The sequence below is a fragment of the Nanorana parkeri genome, unplaced genomic scaffold (assembly GCF_000935625.1).
Source record: "Nanorana parkeri isolate BGI_ZX_2015 unplaced genomic scaffold, ASM93562v1 scaffold33, whole genome shotgun sequence".
Taxonomy (NCBI): domain Eukaryota; kingdom Metazoa; phylum Chordata; class Amphibia; order Anura; family Dicroglossidae; genus Nanorana; species Nanorana parkeri.
Window position 1 is genome coordinate 3063160 of NW_017306301.1, and position 12884 is coordinate 3076043.

The following is a 12884-nucleotide window of genomic DNA, read 5'->3' on the forward strand; positions in this document are numbered from 1 at the left end:
TATTGGTTTTGCACACAGATAATCTCTATTCAGCTAAAAATGTGGCTTCTGAAGGAAGTCAGTGGCACCAGAGACATTTAGGGGTTTAACAGCAAAGGTGGTGAATGATTCACCACTTCATAGTTTAATCCCTAAATACCTTGGAAAACTATGTCAATTTTTTTTATCTTTGGCATTATAAAATCAGTGTAGATGAATGACCATAAATCCTATTTAAATTTAGATTGTAAAACAAAATGTTGGAGTTTGGATTAGGCTGATATAATTTATTGCCAATATCCAAAAAAGCAAAAGATTCGCTGCTCCAATTCCACCAGACTGCAGATCAATACAGGTAACGGGTGCAGGCTGCAGGGTACTCCCACTTATCAAACAATATCTCTCCAATCAACCGCACAAAACCAAGGTCCATAAAAACCTAACTTTATTGTTGTAAATACCATGCAAAGTTCAAAATACAAGTTATACACCACCATAGTATCTCTCCCATTCCAACACCTCTCACATGTTTCACCACCTGGGCCTAATCATAGTTGTTTGATTAAGCCCATGTGGTGAAGCGCGTGAGCGGCGTTGGAGTGGGAGAGATATTATGGTGGTGTATACCTTGTATTTTGAACTTTGCATGGAATTTACAACAATAAAGTTAGGTTTTTATGGACCTTGGTTTTGTGTGGTTGATTGGAGAGATATTGTTTGAGCATACTGTATGTGGGAGCATACTGCAGCCTGCACCCGATACCTGTATTGATCTGCAGTCTGGTGGAATTGGAGCGTTAGTCTTTTGATTCTTTTTATGTAAGCTTTCAAAGCTATGGGCAATAGCCTAAAGAAGGGGCTGGCGTGTTTTAAAAGATTGCACTGCAATGTTTTTAGATAGTCAATAAATAGTATCACTCGTAATCCAAACTTCTGCTTTAGGACTTAGAGTCCTTAAACAGGGGAGGAGTTGGGAATCATTTGTCTATGTAGACTGGGGATTCCAAACAGCACCACATTAGGGAGTCTGGCGGTCATTACATTGAAAGGATTTTTGAAACTTCTACTTTTGTTGACGACTCGCACGGTACACTGCTTGAACTACAGAATTTGAAAACGTCAAGCCGGGTGAATATTTATCCAAGCCACAGTAAAAGCCTGAGGAAGGTTGGACTGTACCATTATTCTATCTATGGTCTAGTTCAGGATTGAATATTGGTGTAGTTGTGATTAACTAAATTATAAGTATGCTTTAATAGGTTGTTATGGTAAACATTTGCATCCATTGATATGATATGAAATTATTTTTAAAAACCTAAATTTGATACAGTTGTCTGCTGGAATGTTGAAAGACCAAGATGACAGTTGTGATGGTAACAAGGTCACAGTTGTGTTTGTACACGGTTATCATACACCCACTTGTGCTTGGTACTGCACTATATGGTGTTTACCACTCATGGCAAATGTCCATCCATATTGATCAGATTTTGCCATCACCCTTGATGGTTAAATTCTGTTGCAGGTCATATGGTTCAGCACATGATATAGTCAAGTTAAAAAAACATGCAGCTGATTAAACTAGTATTTCATTTTAGTCTGATAGCACAGTATATTAAAGAATTGTAAAGTCTACAGCCAAGATTTGATAGTAAACCATACCGCTATGTTCACATTGGCAATGTCACATGTGTTTTCTGTTCATTTTACACGAGTTGTAAAGTTTCCCAATTAACTTGATTGGGAAAATGAAATGTCAGCTGACCAAAACTGCATCATTCTGTTTTCTATTGCCCATTAATGCAATGTAAATATGTCCCCTTAAATAATGCTGAAGAATTGCATTTTACTGCGTGGGAAGTGCAGGACGAATGTGAACTGGTGTGACTTGCCCTTGCATCACACAAAACAATTTTGTATACACAGTACAGTCTGTAATTCTTACATTTTCTCTAACGATCACTATTTCAGTGAGATGGTACAGCACACTTTTTGTAATAAAATATTTTACGAAACCTCTACACAATAGGGATGATTTACTGAAAGGACAGAGGCAGTTCACTTTGCAAAGTAAATGCTTACTGAACTTAGTAAATTGGGCGAAACTTCAATCAACGAGTGATGTCCTCCCATAAGCCCTGTGTTTTCTTTTCAATCCTTAACACATTATTGAGTGTTCAAAGGGAACTCTGGTTCTCCTTATTTACTAACATTCACTTTATAAATTAAACTGCCTCTATTCCTTTAGCAGACCAACCCCAAATAAAAGCTCATTACTGCACTAGTCAGTAACACCTTAATGGACTAAGACATTGTTAATATTAGCATGAAAAAACTGTGCACAAAAGGCATGCTCTGTGGCATTAGTCCATAGTCAGCTACAGTGTAAATGCACAAAGAAATTGACTATATTAAGCTACATGCACACGACCATAAGAAACGTACTGATCATATATGCATGTTTTATATCCGACAGTTCTGGTGTAACTGATCAGTAAAATGCTTGCGTTTAGGCCCAATAACACATGTGCGTTTATATGTGTAAATTTCTCTTTACATTCCGCCTGCTCTGTTTTCAATGTAATTAATTGTTTTACTTTGGAAGTTTGGACTTCATGAACGTGTGTACGCATACGTTTACACACATATAGATGTAAAATGTATGTACTCATTTGCAGATTTTTGTTACAGATCTGAACGCAGTGCATGTGCATGTACCCATTGAAAACAATGCACCTGCGTTTAGTTCCGTATAGGGGAAAAACCCTGCACATTGCACTTTTTTACACCTGTGCGTGTGTAACAGAATGCATTTTAATTTCAATCGGTTAACTGTGCCAAAGAATGCATACATGTGAACAGGAACTAAATAAAATGGTATTCTATTACAGGCATATTAGAAGGATATGAAAAGTGGAAATGTTTCACACAGTAACTTTGGATCAGGGTTGCAAGGTAAAGGCTTTTATTTGGGGTTGATTTACTAATGGAATAGAGGCAGTTTCATTTATAAAGTGAATGTTAGTAAATAAGGAGACGTGCATTCAGGCAACTTGATGAAAAATGTCTACCCCATGGTAAACAATTCTAAGCACTGAAAGTTGCCATTACCCTTAGAGACTGTTCACCATGCCATTACTCCCGAGCTGCATTTGGGCTCTGGGCTCTGCGCTCTTTTTCCAACTCAGTGCAGTAGACTACCAAGACCACACCTGCACTGAGCTATACAATGCTGAGCTGCTCTCAGAGCCCCTTGTGGAAGTATGGTGAACAGCTAATTGGGATGGGGGGTAGCAGCTGCACACCAGTAGTGGTATTTACATATCAAACATAGGGAATTCTTCCCGTCTGACAACTTAGAAGGAATATTCTAATCGCACGCTATGGGGACTTCATACCCCAACATTTCCTGTTCTCCAGTTGTGTGAGCTATTGCTTTTAATTGAAAGCCAAATAACAAAATACTGAGAATGAATATACTGGTTTGGGTATGTGTGTTCGCACCAATGTAACAGTTTTTTTTATATATATAAGTACTGTAGCAAGACAGAGCAGACCCGAATATTGTAGCTGTTTGTAGCTATTAGTCAGGTTTCATGTGTTTAGGGTTAGAGAATGGAAGCTGAGGCCTGAATGGAATGAAACACAGTTACTAAGATGTATTTATTTATTTTTATTTTTTAAATGAGTGCAAGTAGCAAAGTACAGTAACCTACTGCAGCCAAACAGAATGTACTTTATGAAGGAAGACTAATCCAAGATGGATTGTAACTGGCTGCAATGTGTATTGCTCTTCACACTTATGCCCCTCGCACTGTTTTATTGAATTAGCATGGTTAACATATGTATAGCAAATCTGGCATGTGCTCATGATATCCTGGTGTTAGGCTACATGCTCACCGACGTAAGAATTCTAATGATCATATACGCTTGTTTCAGGCCAAAAACATTACGGCGTAAATGAGCATTAGAATACTCGCGCTTAAATGTGTTTAGGCCCGTAAACATGTCAAAGTCTCATTCCTTCTGCTCTGGAATCATTTTCTAGTTCAGACTTCATTTACCCATATATGCATGCATTTACACACGTACACACAGACAATGTATGATCTGTAAATAACAAATGCTGTGCGATACGGATCTGAACGCAGCTGTTTTTTGTACCTGTGTGCAAGTCCCTAGTATAAATAATACTCCTGAATTCTGATCTGTAAATAAAAAACGCATTGCGTTACAGATCTGAACGCAGCTGTTTACGCACCTCTGTGCATATTCCTAGTATAAATAATACGCCTGCATTTTAATTCATAAATAAAAAACGCAGTGTGTTACGGATCTGAACGCAGCTGTTTACGCACCTCTGTGCATATTCCTAGTATAAATAATACGCCTGCATTCTAATCCGTAAATAAAAACGCAGTGTGTTACGGATCTGAACGCAGCTGTTTACGCACCTCTGTGCATATCCGTAGTATAAACAATACGCCTGCACTCCAATCCATAAATAAAAAACGCTGCGCATTACGGATCTGAACGCAGCTATTTATGTACCTGTGTGCATGTCCCCACTGAAAACAATACACCTGCATTCCAATCTGGAATGTAAAGAAAAAACGCTGCGCGTTACGGATCTGAACGCACCTATTTATGTACCTGTGTGCATGCCCCCTTTGAAAACAAAACCCCTGCATTCCAATCTTTAAATAAAAATCGCTGTGCGTTCACCAAACACATTACAATCTGATTGTACAATCTCCTTTAGATCTACCAAGAAGTAACACAAGCCTGCCTGATTGGATACAAATTGATGGTGTAGATTAGGTCCTCATGTTACAGTTTTGGTAGACCCCAAGTTGATTGTACAGAGATTGTATGTGTATGGTGATCCTTAGATACTGGACACCAGCTACAAGACCCTCACCAGTGAAAACTCCCCCTCTGCCTGCAGTAGTGTGTAGTGCTTAGTAAATAGGTGTGGGTCTGCAAAACCTTTGTGATCTTTTCGCCAGTTTGTTTGTTTTGGAAATAATGTTAAACTTGCAGTGTTTGCATGACTGAGATTGTAGATTGTGGGCAATGATAAACACTCCTCCCTCCATGTAAAGAAGAGAGATGTATTTCAGGAACACGTCTTTACACCTATTATTATTTGAAAGCGAAACAGCAGATGCTATGTCTCCATGCCAGTGGTGTATGGCTGCCAATTCTCTACCCCCTCCAGACTTCAGGAAGATTTTCCCTTTGCTTGTCATTGAGACAAACACACCCTCCCTTGTATTGTGACAGGTCCTGGGAGGCTGAGCCAGGTATCCACTACTCCTGTTAACTGGGACTATCTGATGCGGTACAACCGACATCATAGTGAATGTATATACCTAGATCTCTGTGGTCTAATCAATGTCCTAGATTCTGCTTCTCTATGAAGTAAAAGTTGATACTTTTGTAGAAACTAAAAACAAGTTTACTTTTGTCTGTACCCTGCGTGTTTTTTGCGTTTCCTTTTTTTCCATGATGTTGCATTTGATTCTTTCAAATCCTTCCTTTTTAATGGCTACCGACATCACTTAGTTTGCATTGTGGCTTAAGTTTTAAAGTGCTTAAAACCAAAATAAAAATCGCAAAATAGCAGTCCTTTCCATTTGTACAATTTATTTTAGTGCCTTGAAAATTAATACATTGTGAAAATGGCTGTTTCTATATGGAAGCATCAATTCTAGAGAAATGAGTCCAATTAATTAAAAGCGGCATGCCATGCCCTCTGGTTGGTGCTGCGTCCCTGATGCAAGTTGCAACTATATTACATTCGAGCAGAGCAGACATCAGTGTTACCCAGCAAAGGAAAGCCTATCAGCATAAATAATCTGCATGTTTAAATGCTGCTTTACCACAAGATGCTGAAATTGAGGGGATGTTACTATGAAGCGGTAAACAGATAGAAAAATGATTGGATTTTTATTTTCACATATATATGCGAATTGCTCATCTATACAGAATGTCTGGGTATAAGCCAGCCATCTATTGCATGTCGTGAGAAGTACAAATGTAAAAACATAAAGTCACATCTACACTCATGCAAATAAATATGTATCTGTATGTGCCTGGTTGTGTCTGTCTGTCTGTCTGTCTGTCTGTCTGTCTATCTATCTATCTATGGATCTATATCAGTCCCATGTATCCCAAGCTTTCTGTAACACATCTGTGTGCTCTTTGTCTGTTCAGTACATCCTTTGATGTACATTTGGCCTGAAACCATGCTGAAAATATCCAAAGTATTTACAACCCTAGCCTCAAAAAGGAAAACCCGTTTGTTGAGCTCTGCACACAACTCTAAGCTCACCTGGAGGACTCCTAATGACTTTGGGGGAAGAAGGAGTTGAGTAGCTGAAAGATATGGTAAGGCAGATCGTGACTAGATTGCATGAAGCATTGGGGTCCCGGAGTACTAACATTATATAGTGCTTACCACAAGACACCATAAAATACCTTTATTGGGTGACTATACGGGCATGTTCATATAACAGGGCTTTTCTGTAAACCCAATGATGCTGTTGGAAGTTGTAGTTGCCCATGTCTTCTGCTGTCAATCAACCCCTTTACCCCTGGTGGGGAGAGCTATGAGCTCGCATGAGTTAAAAGTACAGACACCTCATGATAAACGTTTGCAGACATTGCGCATGCACTTCTATAGCCTACAAACTTTGAGTACATGCTCCTTCGTACATCTCACAGTGTGCTAAGTTACCTTGCACTCCCTTTTCTACTGCCAACACAGAGCACCTACAAAGGTCCCTGACAGATATATATGCATCCAATTATTTTAACATTTTCATATATCTATATATCTGTATAGATATATATATAGATATATATATAGATATATGTGACCAAGACCAAACTGGGCAAGCTAAACTACACCTACATTAGAGATTAAAGCCGGATCCACCAAATGAACAGAACTTTACAGAACTATTGTTACACCCTTAAAATGCAGAAGAAGAAAAAATCACTAATAATAATAGCATTGATACGAATCTAAAACGTTACCTTAAATCCTATATAGTTCAAAGAGAAAGGAAAATGGCTCCCTCCATTTGCCTGGGGTGGTTTTGGCTGATGAACCCTCATTCTCAGCTTTCACAAGGCGACGTAATCCACACTAACCGCCTTGTCCCACTGTCCTAGCATTAAAGAGACCCAGCAGCTGCGATGGTGGACAGTTAAGATTATATATGATGTAAATACATTGTAGCTTTGTCAGCTCCCCCAAACCATAAAACTTACTTTAATGACATCACGTGCTCCAGAAGAACCATTCAGGGTCTTTCCTTATGGCCATCCACATAAATAACCTTTCAAAACTTTTAAACTACTAAATTCACATAGAATAGAAGCCAGAAGTATTTGCACTAATGTTCTCTCTTAAACTAAAAGCAATGTCTCACAAAGACGTGGACTTATCATTTTATTAATCCTTTGCCTAGGTAACCTTTCTAAAATAGAGGTCACAGTTTTTACAGGAAAGGTAAGTTGCCTTTTTCCCTTCGACGCTTTTCTTTCCATTTTTAGACTTATTTTCTGGAAGATGAGTCACACATGGTATAGGTCGGTGTCATTGCGTTATTATTCAGGTCTAGCTGCCCACTGATGTCAGCTATTTTGGCAGTCTGCAGTAAAAGTGTACCTGAGCACATTTAGTAAGGATTATTTTGCTTGTTATGTGTTGTCTGGATGGGGTTTTTTTTCCACTTTTGACTCAAAATGTTTGGCTGGAAATGGCCTAGGTTATGTTTGCTAGTAGACTGATTAGTTGTAATGTAAGCTTGGAGTCCCATTCAGCTACAAAAGTTTCCTAGTCTGGAGCTTCAGGGGTCTCATAAGCAGGGGTCAAGATTCAGTACACTGAGTTTATATGCCCTGACATGTGTGCTTAGTTGTATGCTAACAACAGTGTAGATGTGAATTAACTGCAGCGAATTGTGTGTATTAGTAGTGTTGACAGAAGTCACATCCTAACTTCAATTTTGGGGGGTTTGGAAGTCTTGGATAAATGAAGAGTCTTGGGTACTGGAAGGATGACGTCACCACGATGACAGGGGACGTTGGGGAGCTGAAGGTGGTACTCATATATCAAAAACATCAGGAAACCCAGCCTGACAAATAATCTATACCTGACAAGGTTTTTAAACCAAAACCACAGCACAGGCTAATTACAGGCAAACCATAAAATGTACACTATTATTTTCAACAATGTGTGATTCAAGATTTTAAAAAAACGTTTAGCTCCAGGACTCATCTTCAAAGGGTTTTAGGCTTCCAATATCAGGAAGCTCCTCTTTTGTCCCAACGTGTAAGGGAAGTGCCATAAAGTTTTATGGTGCTCTTGGCTTATTCAAAGCATTTGTCCCTACTGTAAATAGTTCTCAAGCCAGATTACAGATAACAGATTCGGACAATTTTCTCCAGACTTTCTAAAGCAGTTCTTGGGGTAAAACTTTCACAACAAGAGAACCAGTTTGACCATGTTTGGGGTTTTTAAGCTTTTTAGCCTTACTTCTAGAGACACACTACAGGTCATCATACTGTCTTGAGTCTGCCCATAAGGGATTTCATTACTGGAAAAAAACAGGTACGTCATTTATTTTAGACTCATTTTGCTTTGACATATTTTTTTAGTGGTTTGGTTATATTTATATTTACGTATATATTTTATACATATCTGATTTCTATTATGTACATATCTATTCATTTGCAGTTAGGTTTTAAAGCCTGATTCCATATGTATATAAAAGATATTTTACTTTAGAGATATTTTCTATACGATCCTGTCACATCTATGCTAAAATACAAGGTTATCCTTATACTGAATAAGTGGATTACCTCTTTCCCTGGCCAGCAATATACAAGAAAAACATAGTTGTTACCACAGATTCATCTGTTATATTACTTGCAGTTTATTCAATATGACAAAATATAAGATTCATGATTTTCACATATGAAACTGAAACCAATAAATATATGAGTTACATTATCGCATAAAACTGGCTAAAATGATTATATTAAACAATGAAGTACAAATTGTTTTATACACTTCAGCATTAATAACGCAAAATGTTGGAAAAAATATGTTAAAAAAACACAATAAATTACACATGAAAATACATTTTGGCGATTTGTTCCCTTCCAAAATGCCAAAAGAAGACAAACTAAATCCTGCACACATACATTGTATTACTGAGTAAACCATAGTGTGTAGGCAAAAGGTAATAAGAATAGGTGGACACATATTTGACTCTAGGGGGAAAAACAAACACTACTATTAAAATGAAACATAAAAAACAAATTCACGCTGTAGTGTGTGACACGTATGGGTTTTTTTTTTAAAGACTATACAAGTGCATGGACACATCATAGTGGATTTTACACACTCATGTGTGTATGTACAATACTATATAACAAATGGCAAAGTTTCATCTTGAAACTTTAGACTTGTGTTTTCTATTGTTTATGTTTTCCAAATCTAACTGCTTACCAAAGATATGACCCCTATTATAATAAGCACAATATAATACAGCCACTCTTTGCCTGTCCTTTTCAGCCTAGTACCCCAATTAGCATTTTTTTTTCCAAAGAACTTTCTTTGACCCTGGACAGATTGCACAGTTAGCACAATGACGCCTGGGATAGTAAACTATACAAGGAGCTGCCTAAACATTTTCTGCCTCCACATTTTACACCTTGAGACTGACATTAGTCAAAATAATACACTTAATGGATAAAATACAGATCTATACACTATTTTGCTTTCAAAATATAGGGGGACTGTCTTGTGTTAGAGGTGTTAATCAACTCAGAATCCCTGTAGTTATTTTACCTTCCCTTGATCCCATCCACCTCCCTTCACACAAAAGGCAAAAAAAAAAGTTTCTTTAAGTAGATGTAGTAAAACTCAGTTTAAATATTTAGCTCCTTTGAGGTCGCCATTTAAAGGGAGTCTTTGGTTTTGACTTTACAATCCTTCTTCCACTTCATCCTTCGGTTTTGGAACCAGATCTTGATCTGCCTCTCGTTTAAACATAAGTTGTTGGCTATTTCAATGCGCCTGCGACGTGTCAGGTATCTGTTAAAATGGAATTCTTTCTCTAGTTCCAGGGTTTGATATCGAGTGTAGCTTGTCCGGGAACGCTTGCCATCAGTTTCTAAGGAGGAGAAGGTAGTAGGGGGTATATAAATTTAGCATACAATAATACTGTAGTAATAACGCCTCTTTGAAGAGAAAGAAAAACCCCTTAAAAACCACAAAAATAAAACGGTGCCTGCCAAAGCCTAATACAGCAGGACGTAATACACACTAGGCTACATGCATTTAAGTACATAAACATGCATATTTTATTAGATTGTTTTGCAAAGAATAAAGTTACCTTAGTAAAATACTTAGGCACCAAAAAGCTGTTTTAAATATACTACCTTTAACTGCAAAGTCAATCTTGTCAGCAAAATTAACTAAACAAGTGCACATGATTGTTTGTTTTCCTGCAAAAAACAATATTTTTCTCCTTCTCCCTAAAAATGGAATTATTGTCTTTTCTACACGTTTTGTTCCTATGATCCAATTATGCTGTCATAAATTTGGACGTCTATAGCCTGTAAGCCTTTTAGTGGACAGTTTTACGAGCAATTGATGCCTAAGTCGTAAAATTTACGACCTCGGGTTTTTTTTATTATTTGCCCCGTATGGCCTATAAAAACCAATGCAAAACCCTATGAAACAAAAGCGAGAAGTGAAAGTTTACCATGGCTCATGTGCAGTTTGGTCATCCAGGGGTATATTTGGGGTGGCTGCTGCTGCTGCTGCTGCTGCTGCTGTGGCTGCTGTGGTTGTTGCTGTCCTTGTGGAGTTGTTTGTACCGGTTCTGATTTGATGTTCTCAATCCCTTTAGATCTGTCCTCCAACGAAGTGCTCCCCGCTTTCTGATTGTAAATCCCAGGGCTGAGGGCACCTTGCTCTCCTCTACCAAGTGTGTGCACCGAAGTGCCCATTACATTACAGGAAGGCCGATCAGAGTTTGTAGTGGGGTTTGAAGGCATGTCCATACCGTTTAGAGAGTTTGAAGAACCAGGAGATGGGAATGTAATGCTCAGATCCAACCCACTGTAGCAATACCTGGATGAAGGGACCTCGGATACAGATCCATAATTCCCATAACTTTGCATGGAATAGGCTGGAACATTTTGACTCTGCTTATAGAATGAATTGGCTACGTACGAGCTCATGGCTGATTATTATTATTATTATTGTTATTTTTGCACCCTTTGATTAGGCTTGATTTGTGGCCCTTTGAAGTTCAGGGGTTTTGTTCTCTAAAGTGCAGAATTTATAGCTGGGGAATCCTCTTTCTTTATTCTATGTGCTCTGCCCAAATATGGGATGTTTAAATAGAATCACGTGACTCTGTTGGCCAGTCATAAATTTGGCTTGATGACCCCAGGAGGTTATTGATGGAAGCCTGTGAAACGTATCTGATATGTTGGCAGAACAAACTGAAGGCCCCAAGTCGAAAAAAGAAGACAATGAGGCCACAGCGTCACCTGGTGCCAGTAGGGTGGTAAAGCGCCTGCTAAATATGGCTGCATCGAGAGCCACCATTGGTGTGTTAGGTCAATGGCTGACTAGCTAAACCTGTATTTTTATAACAATATAACTATATCAATAATTTATTTACAACGCGGTTGACCACCCATTGAACAAGGAATCTAATGGTTGCAAATCTCCCCAAGGCGCGTCTCTATAGCCTCTTAAACCCTGAGGGAACTTTGCGCTTTTTTCCCTTCTTCTCGTTGATTTTGCGGAAAATCTACTGCTATATCTTTTTAAGAACTTATAGACTGTTAATGGATATGTCCCTATAATATTAAAGAAACGGAACACACCGGAAATTAAAGAGCATGTCCCATCCAAAAGTGTCTTGTTCTATTTTAGCATGTGGCGCTATAGATCAAACATAATGCGCCATATTTCCACTAGCCCCATGTATATGTATTCACAAATTACACACTGCATCAGATAAGAGAAGAAGAAAAAACACACGTGTCTGAAATAGATGTCAGATCTGTGTGCCTTTTCTTTGTTCAGTCTGTTTTTTGGTCTGCTCATTGAAATGCAGATCCTTATCTAGCAAAGCATCTCCTAAACATACGTGTGCAATAAATATTTGTGTTTTTGATCACTGGGGAGAAAGTTCAGGTCTCTGGTTCTCTGTTGCTGCGCTTGAAAGATCAGAAGTCCACTAAAACTCACTTTATTTGGCCAGTGAAAACCATTCAACGTGCTATCCGGGTTACATACTTCACTTTCCTCATTTAATACATGCTAATGTAATGGAGATGGGATTTTTTTTTCTGGAGGTACAGATCAAACTATTCTCCATATATATAATATTTATTTCAAGGTGAAAAGTTCAGCTAGCATAGAATTGAATTAACTGTGATGGCTGCAGAGCCTAAATTTAATATAGTAGAAGAAATTGGAATTAACCTAATACCCCCAAGGTTTCGCTATAGAAATATATTGGCTTAGTGGATTTCATTTACATGTATATTTATATTTATTAATTACATATATGTTTCTTTTCGCCATGGACTAGATCTAAAAAAAAAAAAATGGCTATAGTTTCCTTGTCCCCCCATTCACCTCTCTTTTTTTCTACCTATTTTACTGTCTATCTCTTGGTGTTTGTAAATCATAATTTATACGGTTATGATAGATTGCATTACGTTCAGCTACATAGTTTTTACATAGTGTTTGATTCTAAAGATTTTTACATGAGTGGTTTAAGGTAAGAGTGATTTAAGTCTGTTTGGACTACATATGCTCTACATTATGGTATGGGTAGTTTTCATTTTAATGTGTC

At 38.0% G+C, this 12884-nt stretch overlaps 1 protein-coding gene across 1 annotated transcript; it reads right to left on the minus strand.

Annotated features, from left to right (window-relative positions):
• Positions 1 to 9097: 9097 nt before the first annotated feature.
• On the minus strand, positions 9098 to 11247 carry HOXC5 (homeobox C5). Its single transcript, XM_018568864.1, has 2 exons — positions 10767 to 11247; positions 9098 to 10172 (listed from the first exon to the last, which is right to left on the minus strand). The coding sequence occupies exons 1-2, from the start codon at positions 11245 to 11247 to the stop codon at positions 9958 to 9960; spliced, it is 696 nt and encodes a 231-aa protein (XP_018424366.1). The 3' UTR covers positions 9098 to 9957.
• Between the last annotated feature and the right edge of the window lie 1637 nt (positions 11248 to 12884).

Excerpts from the sequence above, each read along its gene's own strand:
- HOXC5 (XM_018568864.1), bottom strand. The coding sequence starts at position 11,247 with ATGAGCTCGTACGTAGCCAATTCATTCTATAAGCAGAGTCAAAATGTT. Across the intron at positions 10,173-10,766 it reads CAAACTGCACATGAGCCATG|AAACTGATGGCAAGCGTTCC; the intron begins GTAAACTTTCAC and ends TCTCCTCCTTAG.